Source organism: Morone saxatilis, unplaced genomic scaffold, assembly GCF_004916995.1.
Source record: "Morone saxatilis isolate NCDOM2014 unplaced genomic scaffold, NCSU_SB_2.0 Contig19, whole genome shotgun sequence".
In the NCBI taxonomy this organism is placed as follows: Eukaryota; Metazoa; Chordata; class Actinopteri; family Moronidae; genus Morone; species Morone saxatilis.
The window spans coordinates 12191819-12205430 of NW_023339751.1; the positions used below are offsets into that span (position 1 = coordinate 12191819).

The 13612-nt window shown below is 41.2% G+C and overlaps 1 protein-coding gene across 1 annotated transcript in view; it reads right to left on the reverse strand.

Annotated features, from left to right (window-relative positions):
• lrmda (leucine rich melanocyte differentiation associated) overlaps positions 1-13612 on the reverse strand; it is a 197317-nt gene that overhangs the window by 53204 nt on the left and 130501 nt on the right. The window contains exons 3-5 of the mRNA XM_035663901.1: positions 13253-13379; positions 11712-11851; positions 8601-8727 (exon numbers count right to left, since the gene is read on the reverse strand). Coding sequence (XP_035519794.1) covers positions 8601-8727; positions 11712-11851; positions 13253-13379 — 394 coding nt within the window. The remainder of the gene's footprint in view (positions 1-8600; positions 8728-11711; positions 11852-13252; positions 13380-13612) is intronic.

Sequence of the window (13612 nt, forward strand, 5' to 3'; positions counted from 1 at the left end):
GAGAGAGAGAGAGAGAGGGCAAGAGAGAGGAAAAAGATAAATGGAGAGATGCTGTTACAGAAGCTGTCACCTCCTAATCATGTCATCCTGCTGTACAGAGGTGATGCTGAGGCTTTACTCGATCAGGTTTCCCATTCATCACCAGGGCTGGTGGTGTTGGAGGATGTGGAGGGCCAATGTAGAACGGTAACTCTCATTTTCCCACAGAGTTCAAATTTTAAACTGGTTATATCCAAACCTGACTGTGTCTCTTAGTCAACTGGCCCAAAAGTCATTTAAGTTAAAAGATTATAATTCTGCTATGTTCTGTCCTGATTGCTGAGCTCAAACTATCCTTGTTATATCTATTTATCTATATATATATTAACTAGTCCGTTCACATCCCAGTGCTAGATCACGTTGTGTACATGCAGTGGATCAGGTTTACACAAAGCCAAAGACAAAATATAGTGTTTCTGTTTGAGGACCACTTAAAAGGAACACACAACATAAAACCGCTGCATCCATTTCTGAGTGTTCAGTACTGTGCTTGTAAGGAAAAAAAAAAAAAACACGGATCTATGATAAAATTATATTTCTGTATGTGGACAGCAATGTCTACTCCACAAGCATGGATAGACAGTGAACTGCCACCATGTGATCAGAGCAATCTGTCCAAACAAATGCTTCTCTTGTGCATTACCGTGTTAGATTAGACGACTCTCGGTCATTTGATTCCCTACTGTCTCGACAGCTCCCGTTTCTAATGGACCGGGTGGGATTTCACAAAACGCAAAATAGGAAGAGGTCAACGCGTTTGAAGGTTACTCCTGTCAGGGGAATCAAAATAAATAACGTTCAGGTGTGCTATTCTTTGTCAGGTGAGTATCTTAATGATGCCAAGTTAACACATACTAAATAACAGAGTCTCCCTACGCACTGACAGCCTCAGAAATAATTGACCAGCGTGCTCCAAACTGAGACGCAGTAGGCAGAGAATTCAATCCTGCAGCTGACAGAACCCATTGAGCATGTCACTAGATTTTGCATTATACACAAAGCAATGTCAGGTCAGGGATGCGGCCTCCTGCTAGTTATTTGCGATTGCATCTCTGAGGGTAAATTACCTGGCTCTCCATAATATGGTCTAGTTAACTAATTTCCTGACAGCACGCTGTCTCATAAGAAAAGTCTCAGATTTACTGCCTGTCAAAAATATGATGGACTGTTTTTTTTCTCTTTTCTCTTCTCCAAATGCTTGGCAGTCTCTCAACCAAGAGCTCATATTCAATATCCTCTCTCGGTGTGCCGAGGACATCTCTAATTCCAGACAAAGACGTACGGCTGAAAATGAACAAAAAAGAAACATAACCTTATTATGTTTGAAGGCTACCAGCAGTGTGTCATTTCATCCACAAGTTCCCATGCAAAAAATTACTGCTAAGGGGGTTGTAAATTGATGTAGCATAGTCCTAAAGCTCTTAGTAAGGAAACAGGGAAATCCATTATCCTGAGACCTCTACACATTGACAAGTACATACATACAGTATATGGTGTCCTGTCATTTTGTTGTTATACATGTGTAAATCATTCATCTTCTGTCAGAAAAGAGGCTTTGACAACAAAACCTCACCTCACCAACAGGGTCACGGGGGAAACTGAATCCCACCGCAGACAAAGCATAGTTTTACCTGCAAGAGCATGGCCTGCCATTGATAGCGACAAAGATGACAATAGCTCAGTGATGGTGTGAAGACTGCCTTTAAGCTATACTGTGCAAGGGGAACAATACAGATTTGCAGAATACCCCCCCACCACCACCGTGGAGCTCAACAGTGTCTGTTTTAAAGTTCACAATGCAGCGCCAAGGTCTGCCTACCCTTTCTTTTCTCTCTGTCTCTTTTTGTATGTGTTCCCATTCAGCTGGACGGTGTGGCCTATCATCGTCTCAACAATGACAGTAGGTGGAAACGCTAGCTTTCATTACACAAAGCATAAATAGTGTAATCTATCAGCCCTGCCAATCAGGATGATTGATTATGGGCTGTCAGGGAGGAGAGTGACACATTAGAAAAGTTTGGTTAACAATGCCTGTAGCTGGTGCGGGGCTGCTGCCACCCAGCCCAGTGATTAATGTGTTGTCAGCCTGTAATCCCACACCCACGCTTAATGAGGCAAGAATTTATCATCTCTGCAGAGTGGCAGATGTCAGGGGGAAAGGAATCCAAGTGGCTGGAAACAATATACTTTTTCTAGCCTGCGCTTGACATGTCTGACAAGCTCTAAAAACCACAAAGAAGGTCTGTGTAAGCACAAACTTCAGTGGAGGGACTTTCAGCTCTGGCTCCGTCCTCTGTTGCATGCTCATGAAAGTCGCTGCTGAAAGAAGACTCCATTTCTATTAACACTGCACTGAGGAACAGACATAACTGGTATGATGGATTAAAGCTCAAACGATCCAGCAAACCGAGAGAGCGAAAGGTCTAGTGCCACCCTGTGTGTGCATAGTTAAGGAGAAAAACTTTAGCCGTGGTCCCTATGGCGAATCGTAAACAAAAGTGACACTTTTGTATAGACTGTATTCACCTCATCTAGCACAGATTTTAAGCTCCAACGTTCATTAACTTTTTTAATAGCTAGCAACATCTGCATGTCATAAACAACAACAACTTTACTTGAATTATCTGATAAAAATCTGATTGTGAATTAAAGCAAGGCTGCCTCGAGAGGGTGCACATCACAATCAGACATCAAAGTAAACTATAAATGCGAGCGCTGAAAAAGTGATTAATGTGTACTGTCAACATCAACTAAAAGAGACAGGCAAAGAAATAACTGATCTCTTCGAGAGATTTAAAGTTGGCACATTTCTGCGGAAACACCCGGTGGGGTAGGGGGTGAGAAAGAAAGATGGAATTCTTTTTTTTTTTTAACTCAGAAAACACTAAGCCAGCTGTCTCTCATTAGGCTAGCAGCATCTTCCTGTCACCAAAGAGACCAACAGGGAGGATTAACTCTGATTGGGCTGATAGGCCAACGCACTGGGACGCTGCACTATGTAATAGCTAAAAGCATCATTTGATAAGAAGTGTAATTGTAGAGATGCCTTAGTGGCTATCATGTCATTGCTACAGTACATGTGCAGGGATTGTGGAGTTTCGCAACCCCTTGGCATGCAATGAAAGAGGGCTCAGTTTTATAGAGGAACATAATGACTGTGATATGTAGGGCTGCCTGTGCCGAATTTGCCCTGCATATATCTAAAATATGATAAGTGTTCAGTGTTACTGGAAGGTGGAAGTGTGTTATTTTCCTGTAGTTTTCTGTGTGTAAAAGAAACTTTGAAAACAGCAAAATTATTATAAAAACTTGGCCCTTCCCAAAGGCATATAAAGTATCTAGTTGGAACAGCATGTGTAAAAAGCAAAAGCTTTGTAGCTTGCCAATCCCAGGCACTCAATATTATTACACTAATAAAAACTTAACAAAGACTTACATTTTACAGATAAAAAAAGAGAAAAGTTACGTGAACGATCGCATGATTTGTCAAAGTTTATGAAAACTTTATATCAAAATGGGAGCGGGAGACATCTCATTATTGCTGGCCAGCCTTGGCCTGTTTTCTGACAGGCCTCAAACTCCACCGCTAAACACAAGAGACGTCGAGACAACAAATGCTTCACCACAGAGGCGTTCCTTCTCTGTACTGGATGCCAGCAGAAGGAAAGGAAAATCAGTTAATGCAACTCGGCCACTTCAGTGTCTCATAAAAGCCCTTACAAAAACACATGTTTGTTTTTATGCTCTGTGTTTAGCCAAAAATGAATAATACATCTATCATTTTTGCTTGCGAGAGTGATGTGACACTCGGGTCACGCACCCCATGTCTCCAGGCTTTGAAAGAGGCAATAAATCAATCTTGGCACTATTACTTACAATTAATTGTGCTTTAAAGTTTTACAGTGTGTTTATGATATACAGTGCCTAGATGATTTATGTGGACAGTGTGAGTCACTCCCTCTAATTGCTGTTGTTTTCCCAGCTTATAACCCCTGCATGACCTCTCAGTTTAAGCTGCCAGAGCGCTCAGAACTGGGTCTGTCGCACTGGTCCAAACACTGGACAGGCCTATACTTCAGCAGTCAAAAAACAGTTACAATGAAATAGACACATGGAGGCATACACCACTCACAGATAATGACAAATACACATACCTGAGAGAATGAACATGTGGCTCCTTGGAAATATCTTAAGCAAACATGCAGTGTATTTCGTCTATCATACAAACTAAACACGTCCAAACAGTTATAAACAGCTGTTTTAACATTTTGAATATGTTGTCATTAAAAGACAGAGAACAGCAGTGTCTCAAGTGATGTAATTAACAGATAACAAGACATTATGTAAGATGGAAGAAAGAACATAATTTGAAAGCAAGCAGATCACAATATGTCAGTGAGTTTATTTGTCTGAACATAAAGCAGACAGGCACTAAGTATGGTTACATTTAGCAAACAGCTCCTACTCAACCTGTTCTGTCCTTATTCGACCTAAGTATACATACTGATTCAAGAATGTGTCATGAAAGAAAGGTGACAAATCAGGGTTCTGTATGTATAATGGCTGGTGCAAATGCAGAATCTAGCAGAGAGCAGAGAGTGGTAATAAACATGCTTCCACAGCAATCTGTTGGGTTACATTTCCTTCCCCTGTTGAGAACCATATTCTTTGAGTTTTCTCTGAGGACACATTTGTTCAGTAAAATGATTCAGCAAACCCACTGAAGGCACATTCACAAAGCGCTATATTGCATGCTGTTTGTTATGTTTGAGAGCTTCGGGGAACTCAAGACTTAACTCTCAAGCACAGAGATGAACGTGGCAACATACTTTACAGGGTACATTTTAGACTTGAAAAGGAAGCAAAACAACCAACCTATAGCAAAATGCCTCCTCTATTTCCAGCATTGCATTGCAAAAAAAAGCCACAATCATGCATCACATAATGCACAATCATGGGTCTAAAACCATGGAGTCTATCTTAGATTTGGACTGCTCCCTTCAGTGCAAACTTAAAATGAACCGCTGTCTACTGCAGAGTAAAACAGGTTAGTGTCTGGGGAAGAAAAAACAGAACTGAAAAGATCCACTTGAGGACTTTCCTGGCTCTGTCACTGTCAATTCCCTTGAAGAACCGTTACCCTGTGTGCAGAGACTCATGGGACCTGGGAGCTGGCTTAAGCCACCCTGCAATGCAGTCTGCTTTACATTATATGCAGGGGGATGTGGGAAAAAAAACTTGTGTTCATGCTAGAAAATCAAGTCAAATACTTGGTCGAGGCAAAATCTAAGTGACATCTGAGGAACATTTATACCCACTGACGTAGCTACCAAGCTGTGCTTAGTGAGGGGGACCATGGAGTTACTTCATTCACTGTGAAACACTCTTAAACATGTGGCAAGGAGTAAATGTTATTCTACTAGTTAAATTTGCTACGCACTTTTTTTTAGCAGCGCTTGGGATCTGAAAACAGAATGTGCTGTCACAGTGTTTTGATAGACATGGCCAGTTTAACCCAAGGGTTCGACAGCATAATGTGTGCTCCGTGGCAGAGTGGAAGGAGGTGGAGGAACCGAGCCAAAAAGTACCACATGTATTTTCCGAAAGCAGCCCAACACAGTCCAAATGGCTCTACGTGGTTTAACGCCATTTCATTCCATGACCTCTAAGTCCTCAAAGAGAATTATCACATTATAGCATTCCAACACGCCCAATTTCTCAAAATACAGCTCAAGGCTTTTCCACTCTGACTCTGCTTAGTGTTGTGGTTTTGGTAAAACACTTCAATCGTACCCGCTGTTTTTTTTTTTGTTTACTTCAGGTATTTATATATGTTTTTTCTCTCTCGCTCTTGTCTTTGTCATTTTGCATCTGTTCCTGTCCAACTACTTGTCCTTTCCACTCAGAAATGCAATATAGCAAAAACCCAAAAGAGAAAATTACCCCCCTATGAGTCTGAAGCGAACGTCCAAACATATAGACAAGTCAGAGACAGCTTATCATCACCCAATTATGGTGTCATGCCCATTAATGCATGAAGACACACAATAACAATTAAAGAAGCGATGAAATTATCCTCAGTGTATGCACATGGGTATCTTATTTGAGCACATTTCTTCTTTTTTGTCACAATGTCTCTGTGGTGAAGGTTTGACTCTGTGACCTGAAGATATACACTTTCCTAAAGGCTACAACCATTTGATAATTCTATACTTGAAAATCTCATTACAGGATTTTGGGTGTGTATCTATATGTGTGTATGTGCTTTTTCCTACAAACAACCGGCTATTGACTGTCTGGTTGTGATTTAGGCAACATGAAAAACATTGGGAATGTATGAAAAGTTATGGTGTTCAGATTGTGCTAAAGACCATAACTGCTTTATCAGAACCATGTGGCGTCGCTCTGTGCCATGCCATAATGGCATGATTGAAAAGGAGTTAAAACTGTGGTCACAATCCACTCTGATATGACTCAAGAGAGGTCTTGAAAGTTCAGCGCTGTCTTTTTCATAGCGAGTCCATTAACTATTCCAATACGTACATCATGCAATGGGAATGATCTGATAGAGAAGGGCTCTTTCTTCAGATTTATGCTGTCATGAATAGGCATGTATCACTGTAACCCTGTAGCAGTTGCTGCTGTTTCTATGGTTTCAATTTATCTACTGTAAACAGCAGGAAGGAGTACTGTCAAATGAGGTCTGAGAGGAAAATTAACTGTATGCAGAGCAAGAAACTTTAAAAGATACACCCAAAGTTAAATTATTTCATAAATAAACCTTTTTAAAGTCATGTCTGTGGTCCTGTATTATTTCTCTCCAATACTTGCGCTAATTGAGACTCAAATGGTAGCATAAGCGACAGCGAGACAGCTAATTACCATCCTTTGTAATGAAGCAAATGGCAGACACTGTACCACGAGCTACTGTTATGAGCAACACCCTGCTGTACCAGACATAAAAGCAAACATAAATATCTAATTATGCCATCATCTCTCCTCGCTTTCTTGTTCTGTTGCAGACGTTCCATTAATTGGTGGCCCGCACTATTGGTCAGCTTACAATCACTCTGATGATGTGGACAATTAGAGCCGGGAGGTACTCATGGCTCATCAAGTCTGTGGTAGCTGACACATCACATCTCATCTAACTCAAAACAAATGCTATGGAAATGCTGCTGTGACATCCCAGGGCCCAGATATGGGAGATGTCCAGGCAAAAAGAATCTCTTCATTGTGTAGACTCAGTCAAACACTGCTAATAAGGAACTGAGGATAGGACAGCAGAAGTATGTTCAGGCGCAACAAAAATGTGTGCAATGGGGGGTAGACGCATTTTCATCAAAGCTGTAACCTTTTACTTTGCATAGGGAATAAATAATCATATACAGCAGGTTCAAAGACACAAAGACACAAAAACACACACATCATGTCAGATAGAATCAGTGATTATCTTTCCTTTCATCTAGGGCTGTGGCGACAAAGGCAAACATTTCTTTTTTACTGACAAGCTATGTAAATAATATCTTATAAAGTGACTTTACCCTGCCAAAAAGCATAGTAGAGGTCCTTAGTTTCTTTTTATATAAAGTGGATGAACAGTGTTTTCATTCCACTTTTCTCGATCTACCAAACATGCCAGAGTGAGGTTAAATTATTTCAATGTTTTGCTTTCTTGCTTGCCACTTGCATGAAGAATCAAGAACAAAGCATAGCATGAACTGACACTAAAAGAGTACACTATCTTAGCTGATCGCCTGAAACAATAAATATTTTGTTTTCCTTGTGCACTTTTAAACCCGACATCGACTCACATGCTTCTGATTTGTCATTGGATGCCTTTGCTACTGCTACTCTGGATCCATTTTTACCTCCCAGGCTCACTGTCAGAGCCCCAGAGACCTTGAAACGACAAAGCTTAGCTGATCCGAACAGTAAATATTTCATGACCTTACAATTACATGAAATCAAATCTAGACAAAAGCCGTTCATTTATATTGCATTATCAAAGGAGTAGAAGAAGGGAGAAAAGGGGTGAAGTGGGTATATCTGTGAACCCCCCGAACTCTAATTAGTCTGTGTGGCCCAAAACAAGAGAGGGAGGAATAAGTGCATGGGCTCGGGATAATTAAGCGATTGTGAGCGGCATGTACGTGAGCTGTCACTCCAATCGCCAGCCATGTCACACTTGGCAACACAACCGTGACCGGACAGCCGCCCGTCGTCTTTGATCTGGGCTCATGCATACGGAATCAGGTCAGGCCGTGGTCACACACATTTACACACACACTCACATACAACACACACATGCACACTTGAGGCGACAGTAAAGAGAGACTCTTTTCAAAAGGGCCACAGTACTAGGGACCTCTGTAAAGGGAGACTGACAGTCAAGCATGCACAGGAAGAAAGGAAGGATAAAGGAAAAGAATAGAAAAGGGAAGAAAGGAATGAATGTGACAAATCCACTCGAGACTTCAGAGGGACTACTACTTAAAACAGTGTAAAAGAAAAAAAAAAAGAAGACAAAAAAATAAACCAAAAGACAGAGCTTAACTTACAGCTTCCGACTTGGGTTTGACCACTTTCATGAATGCTCCTCTTGCCTGTGCCTCCATCACTTCTTTTTTGGTTACTTTCCTGGTGTCCAGAAACTTCAGCTGGGGCAACTTGTGCAGAACAAAGTACCTGTGAGAAAACAACAATTCAGCTTAAACTATACTGTACTCTACTGCCTTTAAAGGTCTCATTGTAGGCCTGTTCTTGACAAAGAGACAAGCCGAGAATCTGAGGAAATGTGTAAACCACGATACACTAATCAAATTGACACACTTTCTAATATGTAAATGCACGCATCAACTAAACTTGAAAAGAAGCCGTGTTTACTGAGATTTAATGGTGATGCAGATTTAATGGTGATATTTTCTTGTATGTAATAACCTTCAAAGCTGATAAGAATAAGTACGACATATAAATAGCACGAAAGGAGATACAACCCGCCTGCCAGAGCTGTCATTCTGGCAGCATCACAGATATTTCTCTAAGCTTTCAGACACACTCTGTCTTTCATTGGGAGGGAGAGAAACGTCAAAAGATAATGGTTGGAATACATAGATGACAACAGATCCTTTCACAGGCAGGCAGGGATAGAGGAACCAGTATGTCAGAGCGGAGCTGGTAGCCAAAAAGGACATGCATGCAGCACCTAAGTGGAGGGTGAGAAAGGACGGGGGATATGGGCACAGACAAGACCTGTGCGCAAAGAGCCGTGACAAATTGATGATGGCGATGGCGATGAGGGGAGATGGCAAAGCCTATGTCAAGTTTTCAACACCTGGGGATTATAAGGAGGGGATGCAGGGATCACATTTAGACTGACATGGAAGAGAAAATATAAGACGAAAAACATCTGATATATTTTGAAAAAAACATAAAACAGGAAGAGTGCTTGACGGCAAAAAGTAAACAAATTATTTAAACACTAAATATATCACATGGCACTAAATGCCTTCTTGTTGGGACATTATTATAAGGTAAAATGACCTGCTCCTAACCCATAATAAGAACTCCTTCCCTGATGAGAGCACCAGCACTCAAACTCAAGAGGCCCCAATCCCATCCTTTGTGTCCCTTCCTGTAAAAGGACTTTGTTCACGGTATTTCCATGATGAAATGTGAAGATGCCCTTGGGAGACATGCAGAGGGGTCATTCTCCATAGGTAACCCACCATCACAGGGTCAGAGCAGATGACAAGGTTTTGTCAGCCAGTAGGGATATTAATGATTCAACCCAACCAAAGAGGGAGGGTACAGGGGAGGAGAGATGACTGAAAACAAGTCATACACTTTTTTTAGCAATACCAAACATGTGCTGACAACAATATGATTTTTTTTCTGCCCTTGGAAGTGGTTTTTGTAGAATAAACTTAAAGAAACAGGTTCCATCATTTCCTAATATCTTTCTTTAACTGTTTTTTTCAAGAATTGCGTAATTTGGTATAGGTTATAGGGAAAATAATAACAAATAACAAACAGGATATTATATAGCAGTCACATAGCATTTCATTCTGGTAAACTTTATTCTCTATATTTATTAAACTGTATTGTAAATTCTGACTTGCTCTGCACTTACTCTAATAAAAGGTTACACTGATAGTAAACTGGAATTACTTTTCCTTTATTAGTACCAAATGAAATAATCTTTTCCAGGAAAGACATTACAGTTACATATCAGTTCCTTTCTAGGAAGATATTAGGAAACTATGGGACCCGTAAAAGCCTGTGTTGTAAAATAATCATTATACTTAACATAACAATCTTTAAAAAAATAACATTTATAGACATTGTGCGTAATTATTATGCAGCTACCTTTATGGAATTTAGAAAAACAATTGAGTGAACACAAAGTACAGGTGCTGGTTGAGGCACCCTTAGGCACACGCTCTTTGATCTACCACAAAAAGAGGATAGGATTCTCAAGATAAGAGGTTAAATGTCACATAATAAAGATATGTTAATATCTTATACATCGCAGAGGCAGAGATAAAAGACATAGGTTGCGTTACATCTATTGTCACAATATTTCTGGGTTTCTCAAACTGACAGTTTTCTGAGGAGACAGTGTCCTATAAGCACAATGCTGCATTACCAGTAACCACTATGCACATATAATATTACAACTTTAAACCCTTGTGTTATTGTAGTACTACAAATGGCCACTGAGCGTACGCATGGTCAGTAAGGACAGGACAACATTTAACCTCCCCGCTGACTACACAATACTGTGTGAATGAATACTATGTTTCTATGTCATTGCACTAATTGGGGCAACGATGCAACGCACCAGGGTATTTCACTTGAGAGACCAAGAGCTCCCGAGGCATTGGGCTGGGTATTTATTGCCCAAGGCCAGTGCTGTCACGACCTGCATACAGCCTAACCTTGTCAGACATGAAATCTGCATCACGCTCAAATTGATGTTTTACTATGTGACACATTATGAATATTACATTACAGGACCCTAGACGTTGTCAGTCAAAACAGAACAGCTTTTCTCACCAGTAAGATAAAGCATGCGAGGATAGGGGGGAAAGGGGGAGAAGGGGAGCAAAAGGGAGAGAGAGAGAGAGAAGGGGGGAGAAAGGGAGACAAAAAAGAGAGAAGAAAGATTATTCAAGAAAGGCATGGGTGGTAAATGATTAATAAGCAACACGGAGTCAGAAACAAGCACTTAGGGCTAAAACAGACAAAGGAGAGTATGCTTTTCGCCTTTTATCGCATTTCATGTAAAGGACCCTGACAAATGGTGGTCATATTGCATGGCTTCAGGCCTAGCTTGATGTTTAATGCATCATCTGCTCTGGTAAGGCAGGGTAGTAAACACTCATTTGTGGTGGTGACTAGTCACACATGAAATCCATTTTGCAAACTGGAGTGTAGAGAGGCCAGTTGACAAAGCTTTTAGAGTGATGTGGTTGAATCCACAGTCTGCTTGTGAAATGTAGGGGGGGCTGGATGTTAAAAAAAGGGAACATCTCTAAATCCATTACTTACAAAAAGCTCACTCTGAATAGTTCAGTATCAAAACAGTATCTGATTGAAAGTATAAACACACACAGAACATTATCTATCTATCTATCTCACAGTATATCTATATCCATGTAGTAACAGACCTGTATCTCTGGTAGTCGTCCTCATCCTTATCCGGGCTGACCAGCTGGTTGGGGCAGGCCTCATTTCCCAGCAGGCTTAGGTACTCCAGTGACGGGGTCACATCAGCCAAGTGTTCCAGCAGGGCCTCGATATCAGTCAGGTGTCAAAGGGCGGATGTCAAGGACCTAGCGTTGTTAATTACATTAGCATTTACTACCCGCACAGCCCCTCCCGGGCCTGTCTGCGCTAAAACACGTCACTGTCAAATTTACCGAGGTGCTCAAAGGGGCTAGTCACTGGCTTTGTGAGACTGGGCAGACAGAGGGGCAATTTAAGGTGCAGGCTTTGGCATATAGTAGTGACACAATTTGGCTGCTGCTCTCTCTCCCTTTCTCTCGATTTCTTTCATTTCCTAGGTGGCCGGGTGCAGAACAGTGACAAAATGATGGATGCCCTGTGGTTCAAACAGTCCGTGCTTCCCAGAGCCGTGCAGTGGAAAACTTTTGCGAAACGTGGAAAAAACAAACAGCCCCTAAAGCAGGCACATTCATCACTAATACATTCACTTGGAAAATTGAGCCCCAAAGTGTCAAAATACAACTGCACTAATGCAGTGCTCGAGCTTTAAAATGGCACTGTGCCACGACAGGATGTACATAATTGGCCTATTAGCATGTGCCGACCACTTCACAACCAAACTCAGCATACAGTCCCAGACGCACACTTCAAGGAGTCCCAGTTTTAATGTTGACTCTGGAAGTGTGTGTGTGTGTGTGAATGTGTGAGAGAGAGTGAACATCGTTACCCAGTAGGATCTGCATAACCAGAGGAAAACAGGACACATTGCTAAACCTGTTCTGAAGCTTGAGGGGAAGTTCACACATTTTTGACTGATCATAAACAGCCTCGCAATGTGTCTATGTCTTGAATTTAGGGTGGCTGTGCAGAGCTCTGGCTTTAATGTGTTTACTTTGGGTGGTAGAGCACACAGAGCCGTTATAATCAATGAGCCAAAATGTGAGCATGTTCTAGTGTGTTTAGTGACAAATTAAATAACTGAGTCAGTTTATTTCAGAGAGGTAAAGCAGAGTAATAAAGCACAATTCAGCTCATGCAAATATGAAAAATCCTGATTTTAACCATTTTACCAATAACTAAAAATAATTGATATTACCAAACAGCAAATATATTACACTAGATTATGTCTCATTCTTGCGATGCATTTTTAATCCAACACCTTTTATTCTCTTTGAAAATAAAAAATACACATCTGTTATGTTGACTCTAAAATGTGATTCCACTAGAGGTCCCTGTGGTTCAAAAACTAGTCCTATGTGGAGCTCTGTGACAGCCAAGTTCTTTTACTCTCTTTTGCAACACACAGTGCTCCCTGCAAAACCATGGCATTAAAAACTGGTTCTTTAAGAAAATGGCAGGTTGTATTCACATAATGTAAAAAAAATAAACTCTTGATTCTGATACTGATGGCTGTAATCTATGTCCGCATAGAAGACTGCAAATCAAAAATAAGAAAGGGACTGGGATTAGTTTCAAAGGATATTTGGTTCTTATTGAGTGTTAGGGTGTGGAGGTTGGGTAACCTGGGCAACCGGAGGTCATTTCCAAGCAGATTGTTGTCAGCGACCAGCTCTTCCAGCTCAGTGAACATTTTGAGGCCTGCCAGTGACCTGCAATGATAAGGCAACAGGAAAACTGTTATGGCTCTAAATCTGGTCAGCCGTTATTGTGCAGAAATAAATATTTCAGCCTCCCTCTTTCATACACCGGGAGAGTATGGGTCTGGGCCTGTCAGGGAAGTGAATGACAAGAATTAGTGGTACTGAGCTCCCTTGGCATGGTGAGGCATCCTTCAGCGGCTGGCAGGATGAGGGATGGGGGTCACTTGTGAGTAGCCAGGATT